This window comes from Hypomesus transpacificus, unplaced genomic scaffold (assembly GCF_021917145.1).
Source record: "Hypomesus transpacificus isolate Combined female unplaced genomic scaffold, fHypTra1 scaffold_89, whole genome shotgun sequence".
NCBI classification, from domain to species: domain Eukaryota; kingdom Metazoa; phylum Chordata; class Actinopteri; order Osmeriformes; family Osmeridae; genus Hypomesus; species Hypomesus transpacificus.
In genome coordinates this window covers 149,055-173,067 of record NW_025814040.1, presented here as the reverse complement: position 1 = coordinate 173,067, position 24,013 = coordinate 149,055, and the positions used below count along the sequence as shown (strand labels likewise).

The 24,013-nt window shown below is 44.3% G+C and overlaps 1 protein-coding gene across 1 annotated transcript in view; it reads left to right on the top strand.

The window, feature by feature from the left end:
- Positions 1-24,013, top strand: part of prrc2b (proline-rich coiled-coil 2B) — a 93,101-nt gene that overhangs the window by 25,858 nt on the left and 43,230 nt on the right. The window contains 4 exon segments of the mRNA XM_047018074.1: positions 10,030-10,231; positions 10,347-10,551; positions 10,939-12,975; positions 13,123-13,313. Of these exon segments, the coding sequence (XP_046874030.1) occupies positions 10,030-10,231; positions 10,347-10,551; positions 10,939-12,975; positions 13,123-13,313 (2,635 nt within the window).

The window sequence follows — 24,013 nt, the reverse complement described above, 5'->3', positions numbered from 1 at the left end:
TTATCCAGAGCGTAGTATCTATTGGTTGTTGCTAACGTGTGCTGATGTTGTACACACCCAATCAATTCCTAATTTCCAGGCCTGTCTAGTTTCTACTCTGCCAAGACCTTCTGTAGCTTCTCAGCTAGGTGAGTGCTTGTGTGCTGCTCATACAGGGGCCGTGTCTGTAGAACTGACGCTTTCATTTCCCACTCAGTCAATAAAATGAGCAGTCACCGTGAGGTAGCTTTCGGTAGCACGAGAAGTCCAACCATCAGTCGTTAGTGAAACGGAGGGTGCAGCTGACAACTCGCGCTCCATCAACGTCCGTGTTTTGTTGTATACAGTGCCCTCCAAAAGTATTGGAACAGTGAGGCCAATTCCTTTATTTTTGCTGTAGACTGAAAACATTTGGGCTTGACATCAAACGATGAATGTGAAACCAGAGATCAACGTTTCAGCTTTTATTTCCAGGTATTTACATCAGGATCTGATGCACAAATTAGAAAATATCACCTTTTTGTTCGAACCCACCCATTTGTCACGTGAGCAAAAGTATTGGAACATGTGACTGACAGGTGTGTTTTGTTGCCCAGGTGTGTCCTATTACATACATTATTCAATCAATAAATACCACTGAATGTCTACACTCAGGTTCAGATTGGGTAAGATAGGTTTTGTCTATGCAGACTGTATTCAGAGGTGAAAACAACATGAAAACCAGAGCGCTGTCTTTGGGTGAAAAACAAGCAATTGTGAGTCTTAGAGAAGATGGAAAATCAATCAGAGCCATTGCAGAAACATTGGCCATAGCCAGTACAACCATTTGGAATGTCCTGAAGAAGAAGAAAACTACTGGTGTACTAAGTAACAGACGTCGAACAGGTAGACCAAGGAAAACATCAGCAGTTGATGACAGAAACATTGTGAGAGCTGTAAAGAAAGACCCTAAAACAACTGTTAGTGAGATCAGCAACAACCTCCAGATGGCAGGAGTGAAGGTATCACTATCTACTGTTCGCAGAAGACTTCATGAACAAAAGTACAAGGGCTACACCAGAAGATGCAAACCACTCATTAGCAAGAAGAATAGGAAGGCCAGGCTGGAATTTGCCAAAAAGTACAGAGATGAACCTCAAAAATTCTGGGACAAAGTTTTATGGACTGATGAGACAAAGATTAACTTTTACCAAAGTGATGGAAAGGCTAAAGTTTGGAGAAAGAAAGGAACTGCTCATGATCCCAAACACACAAGCTCATCTGTGAAACACGGTGGAGGTAATGTCATGGCTTGGGCTTGCATGGCTTCTTCTAGGACGGGCTCATTAATCTTCATTGAGGATGTAACACATGATGGCAGCAGCAAAATGAACTCGGAAGTCTACAGAAACATTTTGTCTGCCAATTTAAGGAAAGATGCAACCAAACTGATTGGCAGAGCCTTCATCATGCAGCAAGATAACGACCCAAAACACACTGCCAAAACAACAAAGGAGTTCATCAGGGGCAAGAAATGGAAGGTATTAGACTGGCCAAGTCAATCTCCAGACTTAAACCCTATAGAGCATGCATTTTACCTGCTTAAGAGGAGACTGAAGGGAGGAACCCCACAAAACAAACAACAACTGAAAGAGGCTGCAGTGAAAGCCTGGGAAAGCATCAAAAAGGAAGAATGCAAAAGTTTGGTGACGTCAATGGGTCACAGACTTGCTGCAGTTATTGAAAGCAGGGTTGGATTTGCAACTAAATATTAAGTCTTATTCACTTAAATATGTTTTAAGTATATCTGTTCCAATACTTTTGCTCACATGACAAATGGGTGGATTCAAACAAAATGTGATATTTTCTTAGTTGTGCATCAGATCCTGATGTAAATACCTGGAAATAAAAGCTGAAACGTTGATCTCTGGTCTCACGTTCATTATTTGATGTCAAGCCCAAATGTTTTCAGTCTACAGCAAAAATAAAGGAATTCGCCTCACTGTTCCAATACTTTTGGAGGGCACTGTATGTAAGGGACCAGGGCCGGCGTTGCTGCTACTGTATCCCTGCCTGTGTTTGCGCTGTTGCTCAGCTAGTAGCCTATCGTGTCGTGGTGTAGGAGGACTGATCGACAAGCGCATCATACATTTAGCTAAGACTTGCATGTACAGTAGTTAGTCTGGAGCCCTGCTTCTGCATTTTTGTTTTGCTTTCCCCCCCACTGTACCGAACTCGTACTGAACCGTGATGTCTGAACCGCGGTACGAACCGAACCGTGACTTCAGTGTACCGTTCCACCCCTAGTATACATAACAGGGATGCAAACGGCGCGCTTTTCGGCGCCTCCCGCTTTTTCCACGTCAGTTTGGGTGACTTGTGTCAATCGTGCAGATCCGAATAGTTTTTTTAGGGGGGGGGGGTGGTCTGATTATAATTGCACCAACAGTAATTTTGGATTGCGTCCACCAAAAAAGTAAATAGGAAATAAACAAATCAGCAGTATGCGCCCAAGCGTGAACTAGCCTACCCGTGTGTCTTCTTGCTGCGTATCTTTTACGGTCTATGGCGAGGTGACTCAATAGGCGGATCCGGACCAGACGCAATACAAGCAAGTTTTCATTGGTGCGTGATTTTGTGCAATAGCCTATATTTTTTTCCTACTAGATGTGCTTTATATCTTCCGTGTCCAATCTAAAGCTCCATCAGGAATCACTCACTCAACATCTGCAACCTCTATGGGTCACGCAGGTTGTGTGTGTCATTCGCAACAACGCAGGCTCATCGATTTGCTAACGGTACGTGTTTCTTCTTTAACGAAAATCATGGCGAGACAAACCCATAAAGCGAAAAGTTGATTCCAAAAATTGCAAATTTCAGACAGAGTGGGCTGACAAGTATGCATTTGTGCTGCCAGTGGGGATGAATTAGGATAAACATCGAAGGAAATGTGGGAATTAGGTTAACTGAAACAAGGAATGTGGTGTATAATTATATGAAATGCATGATGAAAATTGGCTAGCAATTTCGCGCAAACAAATACCAAGAAATAGGTTGCAGCAGTTTGTCTTGACTACACTTGCAAAATCCGCTTATGGGACTGAGCTCGAATAGCTTCGGCGACTTTTTATAGTACAAAATCGCTATCATTAAAAAGGAGATGCAGTCTTTTGACAGACCCTCCAATCATCAAGCAGAAACCTAGCGTGCGTGACGCTGAGCGTCCGTGGGAGGGACATAATCGCAACATTTATCCAATTTACATTTAGTCATTTAGCAGACGCTCTTATCCAGAGCGACTTACAGTAAGTACAGGGACATTCCCCCCGAGGCAAGTAGGGTGAAGTGCCTTGCCCAAGGACACAACATAATTTGGCTTGGCGGGGAATCAATCCGGCAACCTTCTGATTACTAGTCCGACTCCCTCACCGCTCAGCCATCTGACTCCAATGACTGTATAGTTTCGAAACATAAAAAAAAAAAACTGTTCAAAGCAGCCCCATTCAAGTCCCTGGACGCTGGGCTTCAACAGAGAAATGCACTGTGACGCTACCGGAAAGTATGAGAAGGAAATCGAGTCAGTCGACCTGCTGCTATAATGTATCTGATTCTGAACGAACGCGTCTTCGAGATAAACGTGTTCTAACACATTTAAAATGTTAACACGATAGTAAATATTTGACCATCCATTTTTTTGACATTTTAGGGGAAGCGGAGCTTCCTTTGCAGCCTTAAAGAAATCTCCTACTGTCATGGATTTTATTGGGAAGGTGACCATACACAGCTTGTGGCAAGTAGAACAAACTACCTCTCAAAAGTAAGAACCTACAGGCCTTGTCCTCCATTGATCCTGTGGTGAGGGGCCATTCCCAGGCTGTTACTCAGCTGAAGGAGTTGGCTAGGATCATCAACATTTAGTGCCCTTAGAGGTGGCCAGGAAGAATAGGAAGAAGGAGTAAAACCAGAAGAAGTGCTAGATAGTTTAATAAGAGTTGTCTCGGGAGAAAAAAATGAAATTGAATATTATAAATTCGTTTTGGTGTATTTTGATCTTCAGAATGTCATTTTACTCTGTGCATATAGGGGTGGGCCAGGGATGTCAGGGTTGGTGGCAATGTAAGTATATGGATATTTGCCGCGGGGCGATGGCTGAAATTACTTCTCTCTTTTTTGACCATACATGTGTTTGCATCCCTGACATAAATTAGTGGCTTTTTTGTCAAATAGCACTAGTTCATGATCGTCGTCATCTGTGTCACTGTCAGCCATTGGAGAAGTTGCTGGTCTGACCTGCTGCCTTTTCCTATAGGGTTTTATGTGGGACCGCCTTGTTTTCTTCCCACTGCGGAAGATTTTCACAGCAGATTCTGCACATGTTGCAGCAGCAGCAGCTGCATCTTCTTCTTCTGGTCCCTCCAGTGATATTTACATTTAGTCATTTAGTAGACGCTCTTATCCAAAGCGACTTAAAGTAAGTACAGGGACATTCCCCCCGAGGCAAGGAGGGTGAAGTGCCTTGCCCAAGGACACAACGACACGGCGGGGAATCGATCCGGGAATCGATTCTGATTTCTAGCCGGACTCCCTCACCGCTCAGCCATCTGACTCCCTGATATGAGTGATATCATCATTAGGACTGTGGCTGTGTTGAGATTGATCTGCCAGTCAGTTTTGACTCAATTCAGAAGGTTAAAAACGCCCTCTCTACCTTGGAGGTGGACCATGCCTTGAATTATTTCAATTATGTGGAGTATATTGGAGAACTCCTCAGACCGCACCCTTACAATCTGTGACCTTAGTTCCTCCCACTTTAGACCTCTGTAATTCCTGTTGATGACCTTCTTACGACGGGTTCACTCTGCCATTACATTTTCTACATCACAGCCGTTGTTCTTCAGTATTTCCTTGAAATGCTCTAGGAGCAGCAAGACCTCCTTGTTACCATACTCAGTCAGATCTTCAGGCCAGTGCTTAGGGTCCAGTTTACACATGGCCACGAGGATTGTGTCTGTTTGATACCTTTCATCAAGGCAGGCCACAATGTCATGGATGAGCGGCTCTCTGGAGCTCTTCAAACTCTCCTCAGGATCTACATAAGTGTCAGAAAGAACTACACGTCTGTAACTACCACACCTACACTCCACCTTCACTGCTCTCAGCTTTGGGCCATCACCTTTCGCCATGTCTTTCAGCACCTGTTTGGAAGTCTCAATAGCCTCCACAGCTGTGGGGAGAGAGATGCTGTCTTTCTGGAATTGGAGAGATAGATGGGACAACTCACCCAAAACATCCATGTAAAGACCTATATGGAAGAGGAATTCATTGGACTTAACCTTCTTGAGCCATCCTCTCACTCTTGCAGCATCTGCTTTCTTTACATCTTGCCGCTGATCACTTCCCACCTCAATTAGACGAGCGATGACTGCAGGGATGTTCGTCTCGAATGCTTTAACCTGTAGACGGTCGGGCCCGAAACGCTGCCTTCTCCCCCAGTTACTGCGCACTAAATATATTTTGTAGACTGCTACACATGTTGCACATCAGTGGAAAGCTACGATTCTTGTGCTTCCATTGAAATAAACCAATTCAAGATCAAGTCGCAACCGCAAGTACAGTCAACGTCTTTGTCCGGTGACCAACATATCATCAAAGCCAGAGGAAAAAGTTGTACTTGCCTACCATTACTTCGTAATGGTCCAGGTATGCAAACAATTGATCAAAACCTCATCTGCTTACATTCCCAAAGGTCAAAAGTATCTAACCATGTTGAGCAGTTGTCCAAACAATGAATTATATCCACACACAGCCACGATCTTGTTGCTTTATTCTTCCTCGCCAATTATTTTTTATTTCAGTCTCTCATGCACTATTGCTCATAGGAGGAGATGTGGTTCGAGTACTGACAAGTGGATACTCTTAAAATGGCCGCTACACTCTGCCCTTTCGATTGACACCTTGCTTGACCCAATAGGAGCTTCCATGCCCCATTGACAGCCCTCTAATGCAGAGGTCTTCAACCCTGATCCTCAGGGACCCCCTGTCCTGCATGTTTTACATGTTTCCCTGCTCCAACACACCTGATTTAAATGATTGGGTCGTTATCTAGCTCAGCAGAAGCCTGGTAACAACCATTCATTTGAATCCGGTGTCGAGTTAGCTCTAGCTATAAACAATTATTACATGGCTGAATACTCGATTCTGTTGGCCTGCAATAAACATACATTTCACAATTCTAACCAACCCGGCATTGGATTTGTCAAACTGGTGGATTTTTTCATTCTGGTAGATTAATTTTCGCGCACATGCATGGCTTTCAGGTGGTGAAAGAGATTGCTAGTGTTTCCAGCTTTGGCTAGCACAATTCGACGACACAACTTAGAGTAGGCTACTATTTGTTGGTCGATTTCGGATAACTTGAAACCAAATCATTTTCAAACTACAGCGGCTCAACATTTTGTTTTACCAATTCTTCTTTGTCTGGCAAATATACCCCACTGGTGTTATTTTCAGACATCATTAACGCTCGCTTACACTTGCCAACAAAAGCACATTACTCATATGAATGAATGTTTGCTTCCTCTGGAGTTGCACTAGCTTGTTTGTTGACTTTCATTGGCTGGCACAATGCGTGCAGCGTCCATGCTGCATGTTTTTTTGTGTAAAAGACACAAATTTGAACTAGCCCACTAGGCAGTATCGCTTGACTTATATTTTAAACCAAACAGGAACACTTTACTAATACATTTATTCATATATCGTGATATCCATGATATGGCAAAATCCATATCATGGCACAACGCAATACTGGTATTCGCGTTCAGACTGGAATACCGCCCACCTCTACTTTAAGGTGACACCCCCCTGAAGTACTATGCAAAGTTTCACCTTCATATGTCAAAATACGACTGAATTACAGCTGTTTGAACTTGGACCAAATCTGACAATGTTTGCCCTTTAGAGAAACAGCTTATTTTATCATCCAGTTACTGAACGAGGCATAGTCCAAGTCTGGGATTGGCTCAATTGGATGAGATGTTGTGCTGGTAAGCGTATGGTCGTAGGTTCAAAACCAGTCAGAGGCATGTTTTTTTTAAATGTATTATTATTTTATTCTGACAGAACGGTTTGTAGTCTTCTGGTCAATCATCTGGTTGTAAAACATAGCAATGAGTGTTTATTTGAGCCCATCACAACACTCCGATCATCTGTTTAGCGAGACTGTAAACCACTGCAAAACAAGCCAGGTTCACCAAAGTAGCTAGTTACTTGTAGACTACGCATGGTAGTGTCAGATTCACAACCGAGTTAGCTCGAATGAAGTATATTAATTGTTCAGGTGGATCCCTTGCCTGTTGCAATTCATTGTAGTAACCTAAGCCAGGACACATTGCCAATGATGTTAGGCATTATTTGAAATTCCCTTCCATGACATGTTATGGCACCTCAAACAACCTTTTTAAAGCACTACGCGTAAGCTATTCTTTACAGCAGCAACCCAGTCATCCCATTGTCCTGTTTTTATAGGAAATGTACAAGACAATATGGCTATTCATAAACTCTCAACAGTTTGTGTAGCAGAGGCTGACTTGCAACCTCATGCTCTTGAGTTTAAATCTCCATTCAGCCTTATGTTGTTGGTCAAACATTAAGTAATTTTGCACTCGTTGTCCAACTCTTGATGATGATGATGCATTTGATTTAAAGGTGCCTTTCTCGACACTCAAGGACACTGTACAAGGGTACATAAGACATTAAAAGCAGCAAAATAAATAATACAACAACAAAGAACAACAGAAGAAGGCAGAGCTATTGAAATTAAATGGAATAAGCAGTTGGGTTTTGAGTTGCAATTTGAAATAGGGGATTGAATCGATATTTCTGAGTTGGGGTACTAATGAATTCCAGAGACGTGGAACAGAGCTCTACAGAATGCTCTACTCCCCATGGTGGGGAGGCGGGCAGAGGGGACAGACAGAAGGTGTATGGAGGAAGAGAATCTGAGGGTGCGGGAGGTAGTGGGACCCTGGAGGAAATCAGACAAATACGGGGAGGTAAGGTTATGGATGGCCTTGAATGTGAACAGAAGGTTTTTAAATTTAATATGGAACTGGACCGGGAGCCAGTGGAGCTGTTGCAAGACAGGAGTGATGTGGTGGATAGAGGCGGTTCGGGTTATAATGCGGGTAGCTGAATTCTGGACTAGTTGAAGTTTATGGAGGTTTTTTTTGAGGGAGGCTGAAAAGGACAGTAACAATTATCCAGACGGGAAGTGACGAGACTGTGTACAAGAATGGCGGCAGTGTGGGGGGTAAGGGAGGGGCGAAGACGATTGATGTTTCGCAGAAGGAATTACGCAGACCGGGTTATGTTACTGATGTGGGGCTGAAAGGATAGTGTGATAGGATGACACAGAGACTCTTAACCTGGGGGGATGGTGAAATGGAGGAGTTGTCAATAATGAGAGAAACACTGTCAGTTTTGGATAAAGTGGATTTGGTGCCAATCAATGGATGGCACCCCCAAGAAATCGCGTACAACCTGGGCTTGGGTCGCCATCGCACAACACACACTGAAGTGCATATGACAAGGAACACTGGACATGGATATATATATATACAAAGGTTTGTTGGCTGGTTAAACAACCCCGAAAAGGGTACAAGGGAACGGAGAACAAATAAAAGAGCAAAGTAAAAACCACCCTGTCTGCCTAACCACAAACTAATTAAACAAAAGTAAGATGGGTGGCACCTGCTCCTTACCTAGTGTTTCTCCAACAGGTGAACCTACGTGATGGGAGGTGTAAACCCAAGGGTAGCTTGCCTGTCCCCTTGTTCCTTGCCAGGGGGACAAAAGAAAAGCTACACCGTGTGTAGACCAAAACAAAACTAATAATAATACAAACAAAATGAGGGGGTACAAACACGAACAAATCGAAGCCAAGAACGTCATTCACATCTTCTTAGCCACTGGTCACCCTGTCTAGAAAACTAGCAGAAGACAAAAAAGCGTTTCTCTCCACCACCACCCCTCAAAAAAGTTCCGGCTCAGGATTTATTTTCATTTGAACCCGTCTGAAGTTTCCTGTGCCATCCACAAATGCACGTTAAAGCTATCATGCAAAAAAGAAGCCATTTGTGAACATAATCCAGAAACACTGCCATCTTCTTTAAGCTAAAGCTCATGTTTTTGACTGGACTGAAGCAAAGTGGGAAAACTGTTCTGTGGCCACACAAGTTGAAATTAGAAATAATTTTGGGAAACCATGGACGCTGCGTCCCCTGGACTAAAGAGGAGATGGACCATCTGGCTTGTTATCGGTGCTCGGTTCAAAAGCCTGCATTTCTTATGGTATGAGGGTGCATTAGTGCCTATAGAATGGGCAGCTTGCACATTAGGAAAGGCACCATCAATTCTGAAAGGTGTGTATATACAGGTTTTATAGGACAATTTGCTTCCATCCAGACTACATATTTTTAAGGGAAGGCCTTGCAAATTTCAGCAAGACAATGCTAAACCACATACTGCGTCTGTCACAACAGCATGGCTTCGTAGTAGAATGGTCCTTGTGCTGAACTGGCCTGCCTGCAGTCCAGACCTTTCACCAGTCAAAAACATTTGGTGGATCATGAAACTAAAATATGACAAAAGACCCAGGACCATTGAGCAGCAAGAACCCTGTATCAGATACAAGGGACAACATTCCTCTCCTACTACTCCAGCAAGTGGTCTCCTCACTTCCCAGACAGATACAGACTTATTAAAAGAGGGGATGCTACAGAGTGGTAAACATGGCCTTTTCCCAACTTTTTCAAGACATGTTGTTGCCATCAAATTCAATATTACCTTATTTTTTCCTAAAGCTTGTACATTTCATCAGTTTAAACATTTGATATGTTTTCTATGTACTATTGTGAGTAACATGAGTTTATGAGATTTGCAAATCATTGTATTCTGTTTTTATTTTACACAATGTCTCAACTTTTTTGGAATTGGGGTTGTATATAACTTTTTTTAACTGGTATGTAAGATCCCTACCGTGTCATCTTTTCTGTCTTTATTTTTCCTTTTAAGGAACAAGTATATAAAATGCAGCACTGGCAGCAATCTGGCCACCCTGCCCCCTCTGGCTCCAGCCACCCCCAGAGAGGCTACTACCCTCCTCATGTCTTGGGGTTTGACCCTCGTTGGATGATGATGCCCCCCTTCATGGACCCTCGCATGGCCCAGGGCCGATCACCTGTAGACTACTACCCTAATGCTGTGCAATCTTCAGGTAACCTCTGGCCAGTGGAACAATTTTGTTGAAGTGTGTTCAATATTTGATTGTACTTGGTTGTAATATTGTTTGCTTAGAATGTTGTGATTTAATCTGCCATTCTGTGTTACAGGATTGATGAAACCCATGATGCAGCAAGACCACCTGAACAGCCCTGGTTCTGATGAGGGCTGTCATCCCAATGTGCATCAAGAGAGAAGGGCCCCTTCAACTGAGCCTTACCCTGTGTGGAACCAAGATGGATACCCTCCTCGCAGCTTCACCCCACCCTATCAGAGGCAGCAGGACAACTCTGATAGGTGCCAACCAGATGACAGGCCAGTTATGACCCATTACTAAGGATAGGCGCGCTCTGCTTACAAAATAAATAAAAATTGATTTTGGGTGCAAGTGAAAAAAGACTAGTAACTTAAAGTAGAAAAAAACGCACTCTCAAGCTTGCTCGTTGCTTCTTTTGACCAGTTTATTAAGATGACAGACGCGTTTCGGCCTAAGCCACTTACACTGACGATGGCTTAGGCCGAACGCGTTTGTCATCTTAATAAACATCTTAATAAAAGAAGCAACGAACAAGCTTGAGAGTGCGTTTTTTTCTACTTTCAGTTATGACCCATAACACCATTCTCTACATGAGGGCTCTAGGCACAAGATTGTCCCCTGTCAAAAGACAGGGTCTTATAATTTGTGTATTTTCCTGTGTTCAGGAGTGACAGGACCTGCTCCCAACAGGATTCATATGAAGAGAGGAGTACTGAGGGCCTAGAACACCATGGCTATCACCAGAGCAGAGGTCTGGACCGAGACCCCCAGCACAATCAAGGCCTTCTTGCCACTGCCCCCAGCCGCTCGCAGCAGCACCCGGATAGCGACTACCCCATACTGGACCCCAAAGATAGACACTTAAAGGACAGTACTGAGTCCCATGATGAGGTCTTTGATGTCTCCAAAGAGAAGGGCTTTGACTCCGACTACTGGAGAAGAGATGGAGGGCAGAAGAAGGAAGGCGGAGGTCAAGGGCAGTGGTCAGACCTAGGCTCCAGTTCCAGCAGCAGCAGTGTGAGCCAGCCTTCTGAAATCGGCGGGAAAACTCTGACACGCAGAACCGGACCTATCAAGAAACCAGTACTGAAGGCCCTGAAAGTGGAAGACAAGGAGAACGAAAAGCCTAAAGTGGAACCCGAGGAAAAGACAGTTCCTTACCGACTAGAGAAGGAGGTCCTTACCAATGTATATGATCTAAAGAAAGACATCCAGTCTGTAAGTAACAGACGCGCAGCCTCACCTGCGATCGAGAAGCAGCCAGAAGAGAAACATCACCTATCACCTGTAAAGGTGGAGAGGCCTCCAAGTAATAGTGACGATTCACCCAAAGAGAACAGTTGGGACAGCAGCAAGAGCCAGTCGTCTAGGGAGATCCAGGAGAGCAGGGAACCCCAGCTTCCCCGACGCAATAACTGGATTTTTATTGATGAGGAACAGGCATTTGCAGGAGCCAGAGGAACAGGTCGAGGCCGAAGCCGGGGCTTCAGGGAGTTTAGCTCAAGGGGAGGAGGTGGCCGGGGAGGACGAGGAGGAGAGAACTCAAGGGCAGGTTACAGCAGCAATAATAGGGATGTTCAAAGGCCAGGTAGAGGCAGAGGACTGCCAAGGGACTTTATGAAGGTTGAGGATCTCCAGAGAGGGAAACCACGAAGGCGCAATGTCAGTGAGACGCTGAGTGAGGCATCGGAATATGAGGAGTTGCCCAAACGGCGGCGGCAGAAGGGTTCAGAGAATGGAGAAGGTGGGTGCCTAGACTCTGGTGAGGTCAGGAAGGCTGACCGGGATTCCTGGAGGTCCAACAAGGTCTACACTGATGACCAAGCTGTCAGCGATTCCCGTGAGAAGAGCAAAGTCACAAAAGGGTTCAGCGGGCGCTTGCTTCCCCCTAGGTTGAACACCAGTGGAGGCTACAGCCGCGGCTTTGGTGGATCCAGAGACATCTCAACTTGGAGGGGCAGGGGAACCCAATTTGGTAACGGAGCACCCATGCAGGAGAATGGCTACGGACTGGGACCTGAAACTTACTTGCGCAGACCTCCAACAGAACGTGAATCCCTCAAACATCCTCCCAAGCTTACTGCTGGCTTCTTCATGGAGAATGGTACAGAAGACCGTGGTGCTGACGGTGAATGCTACCTAGATAATGACAATACTGACCGTCAACAATTGAGGAGGAGGCGACCACCTCGCCAGGACAAGCCCCCACGCTTCCGTCGACTGCGTCAAGAGCGGGAACCTGGCACATGCCAGTGGACAAGTGAAGAGTACATCAATGGAGTGAACTTTGCCAACCCCTGGCCAGCTCGTTCCAAGGTGAGTGGAGAGGATGGCTGGCCCTATAGTCAATACTCTGGAGGTGGAAAGCTGGGTCCGCAGGGACAGGCAGAAGACTGGGAAACAGGCTCTGAAAACAGTGACTTCAACGACTGGAGGGAGAAATGTGGAGGTGGGGGTCAGCATACCCATGGAGATTTACAATCAGACTCTGGCCACGGTGAGCAGGGCGCCGGAGAGAAGAGGGAGCTAGCCAAGAGGAGCTTCTCCAGCCAGCGGCCCCTGGTTGACCGGCAGAACAGGAAACCAGAACCAACGATGATGGAGGGGAACAAGATGCCACGGTCAACAGATACTTCTACAGCCCCATCCTCCTCCAGCAGAAATGACAGCTGGCAGAACGGAGTGTCACCAGGCTGCAAAAGGTGGCGCTCCTTTGATATTATTGAGACATAATGGGATTGTTGGAACATTTTAAAAGTGTTTATGCATTGTATGTTTCTTAAGTTAAGACAAGATGGCAATATTATACGTTCTGAACGCTCAATTCATGTTTATTTTACTATTTCCAGCAGGAGTACTGATGATTCCGGCCCGGGCCTTGGCTCAGGTTCAGTCTATAGCGTTGAGCAGTCTGAGGAAGGCTATCAGAGTGGGCCTAATGAGCCCTTGGGGAAAAAAATCGATAAGGAGCTGAAGGGCAGTTCTGTCAAAGGAGAAATGGCTGAATCTCTATCCCAATACGAACGTAGCAGCTATCCAAGTAAGTCATACAACCACAAGTTTCAGTCTACTTCTCTAATCTCTGTGTATTTTGAAATGGGATCTTAGGGCAGCGAGTTTCCCACGATTATCTCCAGAACCGGGCACGCTCCAAAGTTCATATTTTGCAGTTGTCCTTTACAGTGTTGGGCAGTAGCGTCGCTACAAGTAGTGCTAGTTCAACTACATTCCTCAGTAGCGTAGCTCTCTTATTGATAAAGTAGTGCTGTAGCGTCCACACAAGCTGCATTTCCCAAGTCTGGAAAAATAACTGCTAAGGTTATTTTTTTTCACACAACCATTGCCAACCAAGCTATTTGTCACAATTCAGTACAGCAGTAGGGCTGTCCCCAACTAAGATTTTCTTTGGTCGACCAAGACTCGACTAAAACATCTGAAAATCGACTAATCAAACTTTGAAATGCTTTTTTTTTTCATTCACAAAAAAAAAACTTTAAAACATTTTCGCAATCTGACTCAACAACTCAACTCAACTGCTGGACATTGCAGATTCAGCCGCTAATAGCCTTCTAATAATAAGACTCGTATCACCAGTCCTGTTGTAACCGAATGCCGATGGTATTTAGTATCTCTTACAATGTACTACAAATTAAAAATATTGTTTGTTAACATGCAAATCATCAGAGCGCGCTTATCACTGCCTGAAAACTTGCAGCTTGCGAACTTAAGTAGAAGCTGAGTGGGAAACGGTGCAACAGAGAAAGATTTTGTTGTCTTTGCCGGAGAAGATGTCATTCGATTTGGATGTGATTCTTATAATAGGCTTATTCATTTTTCAACCCAGGGCATTAGCATGAGCGAAGTAGGGCTAAGCCAACTTATGTTTATCAGGTGGTAGGCTACATCATATTTGACGTTGATATATGAAAAATAAACAGTTGTTGGCAGAGTTTGCATTCAATGTTTGTCGAGTCACCCGGTACTTTGTAAATGTACTTTAATGACATGCTGCCAGACCACAATTATTTTTTGCCATTTTGACTAATAACACCAACAAAGTAGGCTATGGCAGAGTTTGTAGTTCTGCAGCCAATTGTGCTCGTGCCGTGTGCAAAATACCAAACCCAAACAAAGCGCAGATTAACGAAAGGGAAAACAGTAACATCTTTTCTTTAAAATTATATATTTTTTGAGTTGCTTTTTGTCTTCAATAATATAATCTAACATTTCTGTAGAAAATGTTGTTAATTCAGCAATGATGACACAGGCGGGAATCAGATCTCACACTGCCACACCGCAGCTTGACTAAAAAAATCTTTGTTGGCCAAGAGCATATCGACCAGAAAATAGACTTGTCGACTGCGTGGGGACAGCCCTATACAGCAGGGATCGTCAACTAGGTTTGGCCTCAGGCCAATTATTTTCTGAGCTAATAGTCGGTGGGCCAGAACATAATTAGCATTTAATATTAGTGTTTTTCTCTGGTAAGAGTTTATTGTTTAAACATTTGAAATTAAACACTATCAGTTTGACACAGTTTATTTCATCACTGACATGGCATTGACTTGGAATGAAGTTGGTTCAATATAAAACATTTACAAAATAGCTTAGATGTAGTAAACTACTTTTGCCATGTTGCTGTAGCTTAGCATGCTACATTTCCCGGGGGGGGTAGCTTCAGTGTAGTGAAGCTTTATTTAATGTTGAGTAACTGGTAGCTTGCCCCAAACTGGTCCTTTATATAATCCAATGGAGTGCAGTACACAGACATCAGCACTATTCCTACCACTTTAGCCTCCTGGGTCGGTTTCTTGAGGCATGGATATAGCGATCCACAAACTGGCATACGACAGGAACAAAGTTCATACATATTTAGTCTCCTCGGTCAGTTGTCGTGTCTTAGTCATGCAAATGCGATACAAAAATACGAACTATTTTAAAGCAGTACTGCTTTAAAACTTTGTTGCCTAGCGCAAAGTTAAAAAAAATACAAATGTAAATTTAAACATAGCAAACCCCCCTTAAGCAGAACTGTACATGGCAAGCACTGTATGGCCTACAATTATGACAACTGGCTCTATCATTGTGCATGTAATGACTTCTGTTATGAACTAAATGTCTAAATGTTTGTGGCGGTAAGCAGGGTTCTAAACACCCGCAAACCCGCCAAATGCGTGTTAAAATTCATTTTGCCGGGTGTTAATAAAAACTCAGTAGCCAGTTTGGCCGGTGATGCATGAGGCATTACATGAATGATACATAAGGCTCTGTTCTCGGCATGGTTCTCAGTCATTTATCACCCTGGCAGTACTTCCTACGTTTCCCATGAACGCTATGCCGTAATGCTACATAATAACGTTTTATACACCCATTGGCTGCGCGCAGTGAAACCAGTGCGAGAAACCATGGAAACGAACGGAGCGTTCACCAGAAAACACAAGGAAGAAGTAAAACAAAGCATAGATGATCATAGGAGGTAATAAGAGCTAACTACAGTAGTAAAGTAAAACATTTACTAAATGCTGCGGAGGTTAGTACAAACTTCCGGGGGCGAGAAAAGAAACAAGGCAGGGGATGAGGATATTGATAGCACTAGAGAAACAAAGAAAATAAAATTTAATGCAAAATGGCTGACGGAATGGCTTGTGTTTGACAATGAAAATGTTGTTATGTTTTGTAAGGATTGCTGCATGTATGCGAAAGAAAAAAACGAAACGAACAATTTCGTGGTGGGAACAAATAATTTTAAAGTCGAGGCTGCTTGGGGTTAGAAGCTAGAAGTTAGTTGGAGCTAACCTGCTTACTGACAGTCTTTTGTAATGTAAATACACTGTTCTTAATAAAGAGTCTTTTTGGTCGGTTTAATTAATGCCTGCGTAGGACAAAAACGTTACTGTAAATGCATGGGCAGGAGTCAATCTAATGACGCAAATGGCCGTTTTAGCCATTTACAATAACGTGTCCTTACTTAGTCACGTGTTGATGATTTCACATACTATTGCATAGGGCTGGGCGGTATGGCCTAAAATGTTAATCACGGTATAATTCGTAAGGACTGACGGTATCGGTATTAATCACGATATATTAGTTAGTCATGACAATGCACTCCGCACTGCAGCGGCTAATTTACTGCACTCGGACGGATTTGGATTGGGTAACTCTGGTGTGTCACTGTCACATGAGTTGAATTTTCCAAATTTTGCAGCGTTTAATTGCCACGAAGATTGACTTCTCAGTAGACCCGTTCAACATTAGCCTACGTTTATGGGATCGCAAAAAAACTTGAACATTTGTAGAGTTAGCTCTAGCTATAAGCAATTATTACATGGCTGAATACTCAATTCTGTTGGCCTACAATAAACATACATTTCACAATTCTAACCAACCTGGCACAATTCTAACCAACCCGGCATTTGTAGAGTTAGCTCTAGCTATAAGCAATTATTACATGGCTGAATACTCAATTCTGTTGGCCTACAATAAACATACATTTCACAATTCTAACCAACCCGGCATTGGATTTGTGAAATGCATTCTGGTAGATTCATTTTCGTGCACATGCATGGCTTTCAGGTGGTGAACAAGATTGCTAGTGTTTCCACCTTTGGCTATCACAATTCGGCGACACAACTTACAGAGTAGGCTAGTGTTAGTTGATCGATGTCGGATAACTTAAAATCAAATCGTTTCCAAACGACAGAGGCTCAATTTCTTTTACCAATTCTTTGTCTGGCAAATCAACCCCACTGGCATTATTTTCAGACATCACACTCATCACACATTAACACTCGCTTACACTTGCCAACAAAAGCAGTTTACTCATGAATATTTGCTTCCTCTGGAGTTGCGCTAGCATGTTTGTTGACATTCATTGGCTGGCACAAGTTTTGTAAAAGATACAAATTTGAACTAACCCACTAGGCAGTATCACTTGACTTATATTTTATACCAAACAAACACTTTACAAATAAATTTATTAATGTATCGTGATATCCATAATATGGCAAAATCCATATCATGGCACAACGCAATACCGGTATTCGCGTTCATACCGGTATACCGCCCACCCCCACCCTTGCATCATACTTCTGTGCTTCATTTTACTTCATTTTACATTTACATTTACATTTATTCATTTAGCAGACGCTTTTATCCAAAGCGACTTCCAAGAGAGAGCTTCACAAAGTGCATAGGTCACTGATAATAACAACAAGATAGCCCCACAGCATTGCGGGTAGTCAAAAACAAGAAGTACATATTGTGAACAACCAAAAAATAGTGCTAAAGGGAAGAAACCATAAGAGCATGTAGTTAAACAAGTTAAAAATTACACAACATTAATCTCTTAAGTGCAGGTGTACCTGTAGGAAAGCAATAAAAATAGGATTAACTAAAAAAAGAATACAACAGTTTAAATCAGCTACCACTAACCAACAAGAGCAACAGTCTAAGCAAGAGTCATTGTGAACCTTGAGGAAACTAGCGTTGGGTTCAGCAAACCATTCCTAAGTACCATTGTACTCCCGGAACAAGTGTGTCTTGAGCCTTCTCTTGAAGGTGGAGAGACAGTCCGTGTCTCTGATGGAGGTGGGGAGTTGATTCCACCACTGGGGTGCCAGGCAGGAGAAGAGCTTGTGCTGGGACCGGGCGGTCTTGAGAGGTGGGACCACCAGGCGGTTGTCTGAAGAAGACCGTAGGTGGCGGGTGGGGGTGTAAGGCTGCAGGAGAGACTTGATGTAGTCGGGCGCAGTCCCGTTCACTGCTCGGAAGGTCAGTACCAGGGTCTTGAATCTGATGCGGGCCATTATGGGTAGCCAGTGGAGGGAGATGAGGAGCGGGGTAACGTGGGAGCGTCTGGGTAGATTGTAGACCAGACGGGCCGCTGCGTTCTGAATCCTCTGAAGAGGGCGGGTTGCGCATGATGGGAGACCGGCGAGCAGCGAGTTGCAGTAGTCCAACTTGGAGAGGACAAGTGCTTGGACAAGCAGCTGGGTGGAGTGCTCAGACAGGTATCTCCTGATCTTCCGAATGTTGTAGAGGGTGAATCTACACGACCGGGAGACCGCAGCAATGTGGGCCGTGAGGGAGAGCTCGTCATCCATGGTAACCCCAAGGTTCCTGGCAGAGGATGAGGGGGTCACCGTCGCAGATCCCAGGGTGATTGAGAAGTCATGGGAGATGGAGGGTTTGGCCGGGATGATGAGAAGTTCCGTTTTGGCAAGGTTCAGCTGGAGGTGGTGCTCAGTTATCCAGGCGGAGATGTCTGCGAGGCAGGCCTCAATCCTAGCTTAGATCCCCGGATCGGTCGGAGGGAATGACAGGTACAGCTGCGTGTCGTCAGCGTAGCAGTGGTAGGAGAAGCCATGGGAGGTGATGATTGGTCCAAGTGAGGTGGTGTACAGAGAGAAGAGGAGGGGACCAAGGACGGAGCCCTGTGGGACACCAGTGGAGAGCTGGCGTGGGCCTGACAGTTTGCCTCCCCAGGAGAGCTGGTAGGATCTTCCCGACAGGTAGGATGAGATCCACTGGATTGCAGTGCCAGTGATGCCCATCTCAGAAAGTCTGGAGAGCAGGATCTGGTGGTTAACCGTATCAAACGCCGCAGAAAGGTCCAGCAGAATGATGACGGATGACCTGGAAGCCGCTCTGGCAGACTGGAGGGCAGTGGTGACTGAAAGGAGGGCAGTCTCTGTGGAGTGGCCCGTCTTGAAGCCCGATTGGTTGGGGTCGAGCAGGTTGTTCTGAGAAAGGAAGTTAGACAGTTGGTTAGATACAGCACGTTCAATTGTTTTAGAAAAGAAGGGCAACAATGATACCGGTCTGTAGTTCTGGAGGACGGCAGGGTTAAGGGAGGGTTTTTTGAGTAAAGGGGTAACTCTGGCCTGTTTGAAGGCAGAGGGGAAGGTGCCAGAGGTAAGAGAGGAGTTTAGAACATGGAGCAGAAAAGTTATGATAGAGGGGGAGATGGTTTGAAAGAGAGGGGAGGGGACAGGATCAAGGGGACAGGAGGTGGGGCGATGAGAGAGAATGAGGTCAGAGAGCTCTGCCTCGGACAGGGGAGAGAAGGAGTTTAGAGATTTAGTTGGGTCAGTAATGGAGGGTGAGGGGGTAGGAAGGGTGGGTTTAGGGAACCGACTGCTAATGTCGGCGACTTTTTTCTCAAAGAAGGAGGAGAAGTCGTCTGCTGTCAGGGTGGAGGGAGGGGGTGGGGGAGGTGGGTTAAGAAGGGTGGAGAAGGTAGAGAAAAGTTTGTGGGGGTTTGAAGCGGAGTTAATTTTGTTAAGGAAGTAGAGGGTTTTGGCACCAGTTATGTGAGAAGAGAAGGATTTGAGGAGGGAGTGATACTTATCAAGGTCCAGACCGTCTTTGGACTTGCGCCATCTCCTCTCAGCTGCTCGAAGGGTGGACCGTTCTTCACGAATAACATCCGTAAGCCACGGGCAGGGGGGAGAAGATCGTGCAGGCCTGGTAGACAGGGGACAGAGAGAGTCAAGTGATGCAGTTAAAGTGGTTAGCAAGGTGTCGGTGGCAGTGTTAGTGGGGTGGGACGAGAACTCGTCAATGGGAGGGAGGGAGGATGTTACAATAGAGGAGAAGTGGGAGGGGGATAGCGAGCGGAGGTTGTGCCGGAAAGTTACGAGGGGAGGGGAGGTAGGAGGGATTGGAGGGAGAGAGACAGTGAATTGGATAAAGTAGTGATCAGAGATGTGCAGTGGGGTTACAGAGGTTAAGTCAGTGATACAGTTACGTGTCAGGACGAGGTCTAGCTGTTTGCCTGCCTTGTGGGTCGCCGGTGTGCTCAGCAGCGTCAGGTCGAAAGAGGTCAGGAGAGACAAGAAGTCGACAGCCTGCATTCCTTGAAGGTGGATGTTGAAGTCCCCAAGGATTATCAGGGGGGTTCCATCATCCGGAAGGACGCTGAGGAGCATGTCCAGCTCCTCCACAAAGTCGGCTAGCGGTCCTGGTGGGCGATAAAGAACAATTAAGCATGCTTTGATAGGATTAGTTTGTGTTTTACTTGCCAACAATGTTAATACAAGGATCAAATGCATTCAGTGAAACTCATAATTGACAGTTCCCGAAACTCCTGCCTAGAACGACCCTCGTCCAATCGTACCTTAGCAACCGCTACTAAGAGAAGAAAGTCCGTCAAGCTTTGACATCTGAAGCAACGCGTGCCTACGGGACGTGTTGATCTGACACAAGGTATCCTGACAGATTAGAGGGAGGCTTGGTTTTCTTTCAATTTCCAAAGCCCAAGGCACAAGAGGAAAGGTGCCGGCGGTGGATTAAACAGTGTGGGAGACCCCACTCCCAACTTCATTTAAAGAACATCAACAAACGCATATGTCTGCTCCAAGGTAGCTAAGTAAAGCTGCTAGTTGAGAGAACATCCCCAAACAGTTACGGTTCATGTCAACTAGTATTATTACCACTACTATGCATGATGTCACTCCAACAAATTTGTTAATGTTGAAATCAAAATGTTAATGCCTGTAAAATTGCTTCGATTTTTGTTGTTTCCCCTTCGTTGCTATTTTGAATATATCCTTCCACTGCATATTGCAGTCCCTTCTGCCTGGATCTGGAGGATATTGCGGAGGTATTACTCCAAAAATTATCACTCACACTGACAGCTATAGCGCTTATCCCCGTACTCGCTATGGCTTTTGGGTTGACAGTTCCGGGAATTGAAACGATATTATTGCACACACGTCAATTGTAATTTTCAGTCCATTTTATGCCACTGATTACATAATAACCGCCCCACCCTAAGGCGAGTTTTCATGGCTGTTCGCGCGTCTGTCGCTTCACTCCATCATCCCTTATTGTTTACAACGTTAACAGGGCTACTTGGTGGTTTGTTGGTGTTGCCTTTTCAGCTTGAGATATATAGGTGTGGCGTGAGAGCGTGTGAAATGGTTGAAATGCGTGTCTCACGGCCAATGCGTGAAAGTTGGCAGCCCTGTGTTCGGCAAAAGTTTGCAGCATATTTGTAAATGCTGGGTTTTTTTACCGTGTTTAATGGCTGCATCTCTTTGGCTTTAGAGCGAGTTATTTCATCCGTGAGTGTGCGCCATTTTGCGCTGTCACGTTTATATTTGCACTGTCGGGAAAAGGCATCTGTAACATAACTGTATGGAAGACCCCTTTCCAGCTCCAGCTGCAGTTGTTGTTCACAGGTTGAAAAACTGGGTGGGATAGACAGTTATGTATTGCTAGGTGAGATGTAAGCTTAGTTGCCTCTTTTCGTGCTCCACCTGTGCTCCACCAGTGACGCCACTACCCAACACGACAGCTGAACTTGTCAAAACAGCTACGACAGCGACCTCTGCCCCATCGTCTGCCGACATCAGGGTGGCTATGAGCGGCACATCAACGATGCGCGAGGAGGTAATCTGGTGTCTCAATACTGTGGTGAACCACCACTTACTGAACTCAAATATTTCAATAAACCTTGCCTTTTGCTTTAATTTATTACGAGCTTTGTTTTTTCTGAGCTTATCTGAGTTCTGTTGTATGATTGTGCTCTATAGATTTATTTGCAACCTACAACTGTTTTAAGTTAAAGGTTTGTTGCAGATTTAGGCCGAATCACAATTCTCTGTTTTACCCCTACCCCTTAGTTTTGCTCGTTCTGGTGAGCGTAAGGGCTATCCCAATACTTGTTTTGATCAAGGGGTAGGGCTACATACCCCTTAAAACCAAGTGTTTTCGAAAGCTTACTTGAAACCAAGGGGTATGTGAATACTGCGCAACCGGCAACAATGGTGGCCAGATCATCCAGAGTCCCATAAATGTAATATTTTAAGATGAAATAATTGATTTAAAAATGACGACAGTCTTGTTTGGTGCGCTACACAGTCCTGTACAGGGCTCTAGAGTGCGTCCAATTTGGCGTTCGCATATGCGACCAAAATTTGAACGGGTGCGACTAAAAAAATTTCTAGGTCGCACCGGTGCACCTAACCTCCTCGCATCCACTGCCTTTCCAGGAACTAAGCGTTTGTTTCTTCTTTGACGGAACTCCCACTCATGGTTGGATCATATCGTGGTCTAAACTAATCAGAGACAGAGATGGGGCGGGTCTTTGCGTTTGATATATATATTCCTGTAGGCCTACACTGCTCCGTGATGTATGATTGAAATTACGACCTGAGCACCAGAGAATCAGTTATGGCAGACCTGAACAGGGTACGGCCCACGGGCCACAACCGGGCCACAGGCTGTTCCAATCTGGCCCACATGAGGTAAATAAAAAATAAAAAATACATATGTTGAGAGCTAGTAATGTAAGAACTATGTAGTCCTGAAAAACTAGTGATCAGGCGATTTACATATGTGCGCTTGCGCAACCTCACCGACAGAGTTAGCTGTTGGTTAGCCCTCAAATGAAAAACGAAAGGTTGATACAGAATGTAGAGTTTTTAACAAGACATGGACTTCTAAGTATCTGTTTACTGAGGTCAAAGTCAAAGCTGTGTCCTTAGTTCGCTAAGGTCGCTGTGTTGAAGGATTATAATTTGAATCGGCACTAAGGGACTAAAGAAAAAAACTAACGCAGCCATAATAAGAGCTTGACTGATTCAGTGGGCACGGGCTGATGGTTTGCTAGTTAAATTGCAGACCCGGATCATCACCTGTCAGCTGTCCTTCGCATATCCACCTCAAACATTCAGCCAGATTTCGATGCACTTGTTCAAACCCACTGGATTCCTCTCACAGAACAAAAAGAACTGAAAAAAAAGTTTAGTTTTTTGTGTAAAGTTGATCAATTGCATATCTTTAACATACAGCAAAACAACTTTTCAGTGTTTTCAGTGAAGATTAACTATTTACAAATAAAATGAAACACTGATGTAATGATAATTTTTGTTTTTACTGTTACTTTGATAGTCTTTTCCTAGTTGACCAACATGTAAAATATTTATATAACTATTTACAGAATATCCATATTCTTCTGATAACCAGTAGCAGCTAATCAAAATATATACATTACTGCTTTTTACAATGGGGGAAAATGAATAGTGAGCAGAATTAAGTTCAAGTTATTCTTGATCCAACACATTATAAGTTTCTCATGTGGCACCTTGTCAAAACTAATTGTCCACCACTGAGTTACGGAGCTGGGCCATGGAGCTTAACCCATGGAGCTAGGATTTTGATGCTAGGGAAGAGTGTTGCAAACTGGTTTAGCCAAGGCCAAAGGGCAAGAAAGCCAAATTACAGGTGTTGGCCATCTGAATGGCATGCTACAGTAAGGGGGGGACCCGCTATAAGATTTATAAGTTTTAATAAATTTTGTTTAACGAAGTTTTATTTTTATTGCAATGTTTCAGTTTGGCAGCTCAGTGAAGCACTTAAAAGATTTGTATTTGAATTGTGCTTATAATAAAACCAATATTTACCTACACCTTACCTTAAGATCATTTATATAAAATATACGAATGTACATGGTGTGATAAAAAGGTGACCTTGAAATTGTGGCGACAATTTTTTTGGGGTGCACCTAAATAAAAAAGTTATGCGCACCAGTGCAACCAAGGGAAAAAGTTAGTCTAGAGCCCTGCTGTACATACTTATTTGCAACCATGTTCTTAATTGTAAAAAAATTATTTGCGCTAGTTTGCTACACTAACGTTACATTGCTGATTTGTACAACAGTCCCTCATTTCTCTGACCAGTGTTGGGTGTAACGCGTTGTCAGATTACTTTAGTTGGGTAACGAGTAACTTAACG